This window comes from Cyprinodon variegatus, unplaced genomic scaffold, assembly GCF_000732505.1.
Source record: "Cyprinodon variegatus isolate N-32 unplaced genomic scaffold, C_variegatus-1.0 Scaffold291, whole genome shotgun sequence".
NCBI classification, from domain to species: Eukaryota; Metazoa; Chordata; class Actinopteri; order Cyprinodontiformes; family Cyprinodontidae; genus Cyprinodon; species Cyprinodon variegatus.
Window position 1 is genome coordinate 357975 of NW_015150744.1, and position 12696 is coordinate 370670.

A 12696-nucleotide genomic window follows, 5' to 3' on the forward strand; every position below is an offset into this window, starting at 1 on the left:
GTAGAAAATGAAGGCTAATCATGTTTTGGGTGTACTATTCCTTTAACAGTAAAGATATGACAAAGTCTAAAGGCTAAACCTCAAACTAAATAAAGGGTTTGTTAAAAAAAAGAACTGCAAGAGAAATAAAAAAACTATTAAACTGTAGTAAAGATTAGAGCTGAAATTTTTTTGATTAAACACGATTAATTGATTATGGAAAACATTTTCAACTAATTTAGTGGTTGAATAATAGTTAATTGAAGTATACAGTCATAAACCTTGCTAAAGAACTATATACTAGGAGCAGGGATTACACCAAAACCATGGAAAAAATGAAAATTAGAACCTCTTGTTATTTTTATTTATTTCTATTTTTTTTTTTACTCTTGTTGTATTTTAAGGGTAAAGACTCATTCAAATGCTTCCTAAGGTATTTTGATATTTTTATTTTATTTTTCATTTTATTTTATTGTGCATGCCATCGAGACATTTTTTTTTTTGCATCTAAAGGGATGTTTGTAAAAAAGTTTTTCTAACATGAATTCCAGCCTGAAATCAGCAGATCTCCTGAGGAGCTGTCTGTCTCTTTCTGCTGCGCTCTCTGTGTTTTAGACGGCTCTGGTGTCACACTGGACATGGTGTCTCTGGGGGAAATAGCCTTCTGGAGTCTCGAGGGAGGTGACCCTCTCTCCTGCCCGGAGGGTGACGACCCCCTCGGTACGCCCTCCGTCTCTCTGGATCATGCTCTGTGTTGACCACTGTCACCTAAACCCGGCATGCTTTGATCTGTCATTTCACCCTGCATCGCCATGGTTACCACCCAGATATACCCGGGCTTGTACTTGTTTCTCATCATCACATGGCAGCCAGAATCGCTGCCCGATCTTTAAAACGTCTGAGCCTAGAGGCGGTTAAGCCCCTTAACGCTGCTGGTGTGATACATGGCGACATGAGGTAGCATGACCTCCGACCTCAGACAGATGGACACGGGATCTTTTTTTTTTTTTTTTTTCTCACCCTCCACCGTATTAATCAGCCATCTTTGAGCTGCCTGCATGCCATCCAGACAGATCAGAGACAACCGGGTTCACCAAGTGTTCTCTCCCTCTCTTAGATGTGGCTGCTGCTTTACGCCGGGGGTCCACGCCGCATGCTGCGGGACTCTCCAGGGTGGAGCGCTCACCTGTCACCAAGCACCGAGAGCTGCCCAGCATCAGCGTCAGCAAGTCAGGCTCTTCTTCCAAGTCGGAAGCCGCGCACCTCACCCCCAAATCTGACACCCACCTCAGCCCGCACAAATCAAGCCCAACACACGAGGTACCTTTTAACTCCTCAGATGCGTGAAACTAAAAGATCTGACTAGATATTTGATGACTAATACAACTGGTTCAGATTATTAGATGGGTTTAAGCTAGGATTGTTTATTCCACCTGTTCTACAACCTGGAAGGAATGAAACTCTGCCATGTCAATTTTCCCTCTGGCAAGGCACCTAACTGCATGTTGCTGCTCTATAACGGTCACACCACATGCGTTTTCAAAATGGCACCTCAACTTAGACCCCTGTGCTTTTCAAAGTCAAACGCTCTGGAAGCTGAATGCTCAATGCTCCGGTTCTTTATGTTCTCTGTTCTTTTCTTTATAATCAAGAGATCATCTTTGCTTTATTGGCATTGATGAGTTGGAAAAATGACTTATTAGGATTGTGACCCTACTAAACTCTTGTGTCTGTGGCAGTCCCCTCTGCATAGCAGTGGCCCACAGTGCTGGGAGTGAAAGCCGTTCCGGCTGTTGGGGATTTCCTGCTACTCTTTTTAGCAGCTGAAACTGAATATTAAGCGTTTCTCAGGTTTGTGGTGAAAACTGCAAGAACTAAAATTGATTCTTTTTCACAGGCAGGTTTGGGCATTTTTAGTAAATGTAGGTAATTTTAACTGTTTCGTTACAATTCAGTAGTAAGATATTCTTCTGGTTTCTCTTCCCTCTAGCTCGTTAAAGAGTATGCATGCTCCTCCATTTCATTAGAAAACAGCTACTAGAACGGTCCAATGTCTATTCTGACAGCACGTCTTTTATATACAGTTAAAACGCTCAAGCCTAGCAAGTTTGTCCTCTTTCAGCTACTGTAATCAACTAATATGATGTAACATGCCGTGTTTAATTGGATGTGCATGCCACTTATATATATCTATATTTAATTACTCATTCGAAACTTCTATTAGTCTCTTGCAGAATATGAATTTATGAAACCAATACTTCATTTTTGCAGATAAAAAGTCAGACACTGCCGCCTTAAATACACTGTAAAATGCTGCAAAACTTAAAATTCTTTTTTAATTAGAAATTATCAAGCTAAATGAAATGGACCTGTAACGTTTGCTTTCATCGGAATATATTTATATCAAGGCTGCAGATCTTCCTCTGTCTTTATTTCTGCACAGTCACGTTGTTTTCCATGGATTTATTGGATTAGAAAAAAAACTCCTTAAATCTGCCTATCATTGGATAAAAGCACTGAACTGCACATAAACATAAGATGAATATTTAGGGTCTGCTGCCTGAATGCGGATCTAAGGAGTCTGCCTCTGTTCCTGCATGTCGGTGGTCCGTTTATCTACTCACCCATCAGCCCCCAAAGCTCATATTTAGTCAGATAATCCACTCTGCACTGTGGATTATGAAGGTTATATAGTAGTAGCTGGGAATGATTATCTCCCCAGGGAACTATGAATACAGCTTCTCTTATTATGTTTATTTATATTGAGACATCAGTTTGATTAGTGACTGATTTAAGATGGGAGTATTTGTTCATCCTAGAGCTTTAACTCATTTCTTCAATTTGATTTTGAACCAAAGTTTATATTTTCTCCACTTTAATGTCAAAGACAATTTGCTGCAGTTTTTTATACTTGTAAAAATACATTTTATAAATGTTAATATGCTAAATCAGGTCTAAAGGGTTTATATTAGGGCCTATTCACTATCTACATACTCTCCCTAAATCAGGTTTTTATAAACAAAATAAGTTATCACAGCTTTATATTCCGCACTCACCAGGTGAATGTGAACCAATCAAAGCTCTGGGTAAATGCAGAGAAGAAATCTCTGCGTGGATGTGCCAATTTTTTCTTCTGATAAATAAAAAGAAAACTGAAGTAATAATTTTGGACTAAATGCAGAGTTTATAAGTTAGCACAAAGCTTCAGTTAATGCAGCAAGAAACCACCTATCAGCCTCTAAATATGGGTGTAGTTATGGACTCAGACCTGAATATTCAGAGGCTCATAAAGACAGGAACAAAGTCAGCCTTCAATCACCGGAAGAACTTCTCCTAGATTAAAGGACTGATGTCTAAGCAGGACTGATTCATACCTTGATCTATAGTAGTGGTGTTTTCCCAGGTCAGTTTAAAAAGTGGATCAAACAGCTGCAGCTGAGCCAGAATGCTGCTGCTATCATCCTCACTAAAACCGAGGAAGGTGGACACATCAGCCCAGTTCTAAACTCCTTGCATTGACTCCCCGTTTCTTATAGAATAGACTTTAAAACACTTCTTTTAGTCTGTAAATCACTGAATGGATAAGCTCCAAAATAAATACTGACTTGTTGTTAGTAGATCAACCATCGAGAACCAGAGCCAAACATGCAGAAGCAGCTTTAGTTCTTATGCTACACTAATCTGGAATAAACTCACAGAAAACTGTAAAAGTGCTCAAACCGTCACCTGCATAAAAAAAGACTACAGGGACATTTAGTAAGTTTTTACTGAAAAAATTCACTTAAAATAGCCTTTTTATTTTGAAGCCTTATGACTAAAACATAGTTTGATGAGAAGACTGACACCTCAGTAGTTCAGGGCAGATGCATCTATAAGCCTGTGGCTTATTTTCCATGAATGATTCGGGTTACAAGTTCTCGTGCTGTTTCGGCAGATAGGGTGTCATGGGCTTCCATCATCCATCAATCGAATTTAATGAGCTATGTAAACATTATTAATTAAATTTTCGTCCAACTTTTTTTTAAATATGTATATATATTATCATCTTATTTTACATTTTAAATCTCTTTATTTATACGTTACAAACTACAGCCCTTTTTTCTTCTAACGTCCAGCACTTAGACTTGTCTTTTCACGAAAATGTGACATATTAAGAAAATTGCCTTCGTTTTACTCTGAAAAAGGTTAATTAAAAATTAATAAAATCTTAATAAGTCTATTTCATTTGATATAAGTAGTTTTATATTCCAATGAAATACAATTTTTGCATTTAAAATGAGAAAAAAAAGTCCATTATTGTATCTAAGTGCAGTGCACATAATTTTTTATCCTAAGGGCCAAAATACTTATCCAATTACCCACTGAAATGAAGTGTAAATACACTTCAGTTAAGAAATTTGTATTCTTTTTTTGATAACGTTTTGCAGTGTAAGTATAAATAATAGTGGTATAGTCCGAGTCTGTTCAGGCTTTTATTAGTCCTGAAAAGATTAATTTGTGAACCTCGAAAATAAACTCATTTTATGTTTTCTTCCTGTTTATCGTCATTGCTTCACATCCTGTAACTCACTCTGCACAATATCACATACAGTCAACGACGGTGGTTTCCTTTGCAGGCAGCTCTAAACCACCAGGCTGTTTTTTTGCCACACTTTATCTAGATAACCTGTATATATGTACACCTGAATATGCAGATGTCTTATAGGAAATGGAGTGGTGTGATTCAGCAGAGTAAAAGGTTTATCTCTACCTGGAGGCTAGTTAGTATATATCATTGTTCTTTTCACAAATAACCAGCTCTAGTGAACTTGCTAAATGTTCCAAGCTTTGATAAGAGGATTTTAATGCAAACAATGTGTGCATCTTGCACATACATGCTGCAATGCAAAATAAGTAATAAATGTATAAATGATTCCTGCTGATATCATATTGGATCAGTATCAATATGAGGTCAATAATCAAAGCTTTAGAAAATAAAAAGTTGTGCCGGTACAATAACCTTACCCTGTTAAGTCCTGAAGGTTTAGATTTTCAAAATACTCAACAACATAAAACAAACTGAAAAATATATATATCTCTGTTTATCAGGTCTTTATGCAAACTTTATGATGAAACACTGTAATTCTTAATTTTTCTAAGCATGGCAGGGTTTTTTTCCCCATTATTTATGTCACATTTTTTATGTAATTAATTGTCCCAGTTTCTCCTTGCATCACCTCAACCCCCTGCCATCTTCCAGGAATATTCACCTATGGATTATATCACAATGTTTCCATAATCTGCTTAGATTTGTGCAAAAACAGTGACCGCCTTCTCCCAATCAGACTTAATGTAAACACGCTAGTGATCCTTCAGTGAAAAGTGCATGAAAGTGATTTACTTCATTTGCCAGAACTGACACTTGTGAAGCATTCAATATTCTACATATTTTAGGTCCTCATTTAATTGTTATGAGTATTTCAACCCTTAACCTATTGTCAACAAGCTGTTAAATATCGACCTGTAAGTTCTTACAATCCAGTAGAAATGACAGAAAACCAAATCCTGTACTTTATAACCATCGGATTGAAATGCATGTTTCCCCTCAAGCTAGTTTCACAAATGGCTCTCTCTAGGAAATAAATAGTCACACTGACAAGCTCAGAGCCAGTTTTCATGTCAAAGGAATAAAATGAAGCAGATCCAGTCAGTCACTGTAAAAGCTGAGCCCATGGCTATGTATAGGAGAGAAAGAAGACTAAGCACTGAAAAGCAGGCCCAGCACCATCATCTATAACTGGAGGTGTTGATGGCAGCAGCTCGGTGGATATTTCTGTCAACGATGGTGTCACAGACAAACAGGAACAAACCAGATGAAGCTACTATGATTAGAAAAAGCAGAGAGAACATAAAGTTAGAGATTGAACTAACCGATACTGCAGAATGGGAGAATAGAGATTGAATGAAGCAGAATAATAAAAAGTGGTCCCTATGTCCCCCAGCAGTCTAAACATATAGCAGCATAACAGTAGATATAGTTTAGGACAACCTGAGTAACTCCATCTATAAGCTTCATCATAAAGAAAAGTTTAACTCTAGTTTGGAAAGCAGACAGAATATCTGCCTCACAGACTAAAACCAGTAGTTGGAGCTTTACAACTAAAGGATCTGCCTCCCTTTCTACTTTTAGAAATTCTAGGAACAACTAGTAAACCTGCATATTGAGATTGAAGAGCTCTGTTAGGACCATAAGGAATGATCAGATCTCTGATATAAGATAGAACCTGGTTATTTAGGACTTTATATGTGAAAGGGAGGATCTTTAATCCTGGAGACACACTGCCTCTGAAACTTTTCAACAAGTTACTTCTAATTTCGAAAAAATTTATTCTTGGGTGAATCCTCTAAACAGCAACAGCTTTTCACGATTTATATGGATAAGCAGATGAAGGTTGATGAGGAGGCTTACCTTTGATGCTTCTTTGGAGGGGTGGAGGAATTCTCTCTCCATGGCAGCCATAGGCCTGCTAAGGTGGCTACATGCTACTGTGAGGTACTTTATTTCTTCGCCACCTGCAGGACCACTTAAAGGTCACAAACCACCCCTCCACCCCCTGCTGGGGAGGACTTGGCAGTATCATAAGATGCTGGAAGGATGGCTTTTTTTTTCTGTTTTGCTTTTTCTCATGTTAAACCTGATTTGTTGGATCCCTTCCGCCTCAGGTGGACACTGCCAGTGAAGTGGAGGACCTGGACGTCGATGTGGCCCCGGCGCCGTACACGGCCAGCCGGGGAGCGGCGAAGCTTCAGGTGTTTATTGCCAGATACAGGTAATTGTTGAATTAAACCCAGTTTATTTGAACATGAACAGCTTGAAGGGATTCATTCTGAGCACTGAGCGCTTTTCACCTGGAACAGTTATAATCCATACGATGGTCCAAACGACAACCCTGAGGTGGAGCTACCGCTGACTGCTGGGGAATACATCTATGTTTACGGAGACATGGATGATGATGGCTTCTATGAAGGTAACTATGATCTTTACCTGTTTCAGACGCCTAATGTTCCTGCTATTTCTACTTGATGTTTAATATTTTATTGGGCCCAGGTGAGCTGATGGATGGGCGGAGAGGGCTGGTTCCCTCCAACTTTGTGGAGCGTGTGTCAGACGACGACGTAATGAGCGCTCAGCACCCTGAGACTGGGGACGTGTCCCACAACTCCCTGCTAGACAGCAGCTTGCACAGTGCCAGCCACCAGCGTCACCTCCAGGTGGGCGTCAGCGCCTCGGAGAGGACGGAGGCCCCGGCAGCCTCCGGCCCCGCCTCGACCCTCTCAGATTCAGCGTCGGCCTTGTCTGTCCCCGCCCCCCTCACCAACGGCCTGGACTTGGATTTGGAGGAGGTAGGAGTGGACGTTGTGCCTTACCCACGCAAACTTACCCTCATCAAGCAGCTCGCCAAGAGCATCATCATTGGCTGGGATCCGCCGTTGGTGCCGGCCGGGTGGGGAAACGTGTGGAGCTACAATGTGTACGTAGACCAGGAGCTGCGTCTGAATGTGCCATTCGGCGCCCAGACCAAAGCGGTGCTGGAGCGGCTGGACATTAACCTCAAAGCCTACCGGGTGTCGGTCCAAAGCCTGACGGAGAAAGGCCTGTCGGACCAGCTCCGCTGCAGCATGCTGGTCGGCCGGGACGTCAGCGTGGCGCCGACGCAGCTGCGCGTGGACAGAGTTACCGCCACATCTGCCAGCCTGACCTGGCTGCCCAGCAACAGTAACTACGTGCACATTGTGTCCTTGAACGACGAGGAGTGCGAGCTGGTGAAGGCCGGCTGCTACTCGCTGTGCCTCAACAACCTCCAGCCCAGCCTGCAGTACGCAGTCAAAGTGGAGGCGCGGCCGCACCGGACGCCCTGGGAGCTGCCTGTGGAGCGGCGGGAACACAGGAGCGCCACCATTACCTTCAGCACACTAATGGCAGGTCAGGACTTCAAACATTTTCTGTTTTTTTCCACCACTAATCATTTGATTTAATATGCAGAGCTGGTCTATCAGGCGTTTGATCCAGATGAAGAATTTATTCTGCTTTTTGGGTCCTTTTTTTTTNTTCTACTTTTAGAAATTCTAGGAACAACTAGTAAACCTGCATATTGAGATTGAAGAGCTCTGTTAGGACCATAAGGAATGATCAGATCTCTGATATAAGATAGAACCTGGTTATTTAGGACTTTATATGTGAAAGGGAGGATCTTTAATCCTGGAGACACACTGCCTCTGAAACTTTTCAACAAGTTACTTCTAATTTCGGAAAAATGAATTCTTGGGTGAATCCTCTAAACAGCAACAGCTTTTCAAGATTTATATGGATAAGCAGATGAAGGTTGATGAGGAGGCTTACCTTTGATGCTTCTTTGGAGGGGTGGAGGAATTCTCTCTCCATGGCAGCCATAGGCCTGCTAAGGTGGCTACATGCTACTGTGAGGTACTTTATTTCTTCGCCACCTGCAGGACCACTTAAAGGTCACAAACCACCCCTCCACCCCCTGCTGGGGAGGACTTGGCAGTATCATAAGATGCTGGAAGGATGGCTTTTTTTTTCCTTATTTGCTTTTTCTCATGTTAAACCTGATTTGTTGGATCCCTTCCGCCTCAGGTGGACACTGCCAGTGAAGTGGAGGACCTGGACGTCGATGTGGCCCCGGCGCCGTACACGGCCAGCCGGGGAGCGGCGAAGCTTCAGGTGTTTATTGCCAGATACAGGTAATTGTTGAATTAAACCCAGTTTATTTGAACATGAACAGCTTGAAGGGATTCATTCTGAGCACTGAGCGCTTTTCACCTGGAACAGTTATAATCCATACGATGGTCCAAACGACAACCCTGAGGTGGAGCTACCGCTGACTGCTGGGGAATACATCTATGTTTACGGAGACATGGATGATGATGGCTTCTATGAAGGTAACTATGATCTTTACCTGTTTCAGCAGCCTAATGTTCCTGCTATTTCTACTTGATGTTTAATATTTTATTGGGCCCAGGTGAGCTGATGGATGGGCGGAGAGGGCTGGTTCCCTCCAACTTTGTGGAGCGTGTGTCAGACGACGACGTAATGAGCGCTCAGCACCCTGAGACTGGGGACGTGTCCCACAACTCCCTGCTAGACAGCAGCTTGCACAGTGCCAGCCACCAGCGTCACCTCCAGGTGGGCGTCAGCGCCTCGGAGAGGACGGAGGCCCCGGCAGCCTCCGGCCCCGCCTCGACCCTCTCAGATTCAGCGTCGGCCTTGTCTGTCCCCGCCCCCCTCACCAACGGCCTGGACTTGGATTTGGAGGAGGTAGGAGTGGACGTTGTGCCTTACCCACGCAAACTTACCCTCATCAAGCAGCTCGCCAAGAGCATCATCATTGGCTGGGATCCGCCGTTGGTGCCGGCCGGGTGGGGAAACGTGTGGAGCTACAATGTGTACGTAGACCAGGAGCTGCGTCTGAATGTGCCATTCGGCGCCCAGACCAAAGCGGTGCTGGAGCGGCTGGACATTAACCTCAAAGCCTACCGGGTGTCGGTCCAAAGCCTGACGGAGAAAGGCCTGTCGGACCAGCTCCGCTGCAGCATGCTGGTCGGCCGGGACGTCAGCGTGGCGCCGACGCAGCTGCGCGTGGACAGAGTTACCGCCACATCTGCCAGCCTGACCTGGCTGCCCAGCAACAGTAACTACGTGCACATTGTGTCCTTGAACGACGAGGAGTGCGAGCTGGTGAAGGCCGGCTGCTACTCGCTGTGCCTCAACAACCTCCAGCCCAGCCTGCAGTACGCAGTCAAAGTGGAGGCGCGGCCGCACCGGACGCCCTGGGAGCTGCCTGTGGAGCGGCGGGAACACAGGAGCGCCACCATTACCTTCAGCACACTAATGGCAGGTCAGGACTTCAAACATTTTCTGTTTTTTTCCACCACTAATCATTTGATTTAATATGCAGAGCTGGTCTATCAGGCGTTTGATCCAGATGAAGAATTTATTCTGCTTTTTGGGTCCTTTTTTTTTTTCTTTTTTTGGACGAACTAACCCCACTCTGAAGTAATTACATAAGTCAGAAATGGAGGACCAGGAGAGAGAAAAAGCAGTTTCTAACTGAATGCTTCAATCATAAGGTTAATAGTCTGGTTTTAACAGCTTGAATTAAGTTACTAAAGAAAAAATATAAATTGAATGCTTTAATCCATTATTAAATACTGCAAAATGTGTTTGAACTCTTTCCAAATGGGGATGTAGAAACAACAACTGATTAGAACCTGATTAGAAATATGTTTCCCTATCATCCTTATTTTTTCACCTCTATTTTCTTTTTGATGTTGCATTCCTGGCTGTTTAACCAATGAGAGCTCTGGTTGCATCCACAGAGCAACCGCGATTGGCTGAACTTGGTTTTAAAAGTGCGTTCTGACCTGAAGGGTCATAGAAATAGTAGAATGGATAAAGTAAAAAAAGACAAGGCAAGGTGAAAAATAAAAAACGGAACCGTTTGATGAGAATAGGTATTAATGAATGATGATTGGTAAATCTCCATTTAGAAATACGATTTGAAAATACCTTTTCTAGTTGCAGCATTTTGTAATGGATTAATAAATGCAATTTACAATTACTTGAATAATTTCATTCAAATTGGAAATTACAAAACACTTTTAAATTGGACTTCTAATTGTATAATGTGAGTTTTATATTTAAACAGGTTGCATTTCTTTTTCAGTGACTCTCCTGGTCCTCCATAAAAAAAAAAAATATAGATTTTATATTTATATATTTGCTTTTCCAAATTCTTTTTGTCAAATTTAGTTTTTGAATTGAATCGTTTTTAAAGTCTCACAGATCAATTCAACCAAAACTGCTCGCTCATGACACACATTAACCAATGAGAGTGTTTGTTTGCTGATGTCGTTGTTAACCAACAGAAATGCATCCTCGCTCTAGAGAAAATCCCCCAGAGATGAAGAGAATGTGATCTGCAGAACGCAATTAGAAAAAAAAGCCCTGCAATTTATGAAACTCAAAACAGAAATCAAACATTCTACATATAAAATCCGTTAAAAAGAAAATCTGAAAGGTAACATTTGAGAAAAATTAAAAGGGAAACATTTGTTTGAAAGAAAATGAGAGAAAAAAAGATCTGAGAACATTTGATTAAAATGTTTTTTAAAGCTTCATGTATTGTTTTTCTCATTTAGATTTATAAAATATCTTCTTTGCTGCAACAACATTGGAACAAACTGATGTCAGAGTGATTTGTATCTGTATGGCCCTAAAAAATAAAACCAGTTTCTTAAAATAATTATTTCACATTTGCTTCAGTTTCCAGCCCACACTCTGGGAGTTCAGGTATCTGGATCCTTCTCATGCATTTAGGTCGATAGTTGGCAGCTTCCTAGAGTCCTACTCCTGCTGTATTGTCCTGTGTTAGTATAGAAATGCAACCTGCATATAGATTGGCTGCTTCCTGTGATGTAATGTTTTTAATGGCTGCAGGTCCCCCTGATGCCCCGCTGGACGTACAGCTGGAGCCCGGCCCCTCTCCTGGGATCGCGTTAATCAGCTGGCTGCCGGTCACTATAGATGCTGCTGGCACCTCTAACGGCGTCCGTGTCACCGGATACACTATATACGCGGACAGGAAGAAGGCAAGCTCACATTTTAAGAGGGATTTATAATCATCAGAGCACATGCTGATGTGTTTTTCTTGGTATAAGTGAAGGTTTCTCTAATGTGTTTGTGTTGTTGTGCTATGGAAGGTCTTGGAGGTGGCTTCCCCTACAGCTGGAAGCGCCCTGCTGGGCCCCTCTCAGATCCAGTCCCTCCAGGCAGCTCAGGAGCTCACTGTCCGCACCATGTCTGCTCATGGGGAATCCTGCGACTCTTTTCCAGTAAACGTGCCCTCCAGGCTGGCTGCTGTCATGGCAGGCCCTACTCCAACCGTCCCAGTTGTGCCACACCTCCCCTGCAGCTCTGTAGCTCGCAATACCCTGCCCCCTCCACCCTTCTATGGAAACCCTGCTGCCAAAGTCTCTGTGCCGCCCAGCTCTCTGCCATCAGGCCCACACAGGCCGGGCCCTGCAGCGGAGGCTGCTGCCAACCTGCCTCAGGCTCTCCACGCCCAAGATCACCTGGCATCTGCCTCCTATGTGAAGGCCTGGGCCGACCCCTACTCTGCTGCTGCCTTGACTGTCTGCGAGGCCACACTACCAGTGGCCCCCCCCAGTCCTCCAGTGGTAATGCTCACTCTGACATCTTTTAGTAGCTGAAGTGGGAATAAAACTCTATTTGACTGAATGAAGTCTTGATGTTGTGATGATTTATCTCTGTAGGTGAATGTGGCCTCCCCCATCAACACAGCTCCTCAGCCATCTCCAGCACTGGCGACACCTCCTCCAGATGCGGCACCAGCGCCGGTGTTGGATCTACGCAGAGACACGGACAGCCCCGGAACAATACGTCCTTTCCCATCCATCACAGAGTTCATCGAGGACCCCTGTGCCAAGCTCGGGACCCCTGAGCGCGTCCCGAGTCCACCTAAAGCCCCGATCGTCGACCTCCTGAACCCACAGAGCACCAACGTCCTGCGACCACCCAGCACCTCACCGCTGGAGTCGGAGGTGGAAGAGGAAATGGAGAACACTCGCCTGGTGTCCATTGAGGAGTTCCTGAGGCAAGACCAAGAACCATCGTACTGCAGCAGGCAGCAGGTACGC

General features: G+C 43.4%; 1 protein-coding gene across 1 annotated transcript in view; it reads left to right on the forward strand.

The window, feature by feature from the left end:
* bzrap1 (benzodiazepine receptor (peripheral) associated protein 1) overlaps positions 1-12696 on the forward strand; it is a 97924-nt gene that overhangs the window by 60933 nt on the left and 24295 nt on the right. Inside the window, exons 15-22 of the mRNA XM_015383670.1 lie at positions 595-699; positions 1097-1299; positions 6682-6788; positions 6877-6986; positions 7067-7942; positions 11477-11628; positions 11740-12216; positions 12313-12690. Of these exons, the coding sequence (XP_015239156.1) occupies positions 595-699; positions 1097-1299; positions 6682-6788; positions 6877-6986; positions 7067-7942; positions 11477-11628; positions 11740-12216; positions 12313-12690 (2408 nt within the window). The remainder of the gene's footprint in view (positions 1-594; positions 700-1096; positions 1300-6681; positions 6789-6876; positions 6987-7066; positions 7943-11476; positions 11629-11739; positions 12217-12312; positions 12691-12696) is intronic.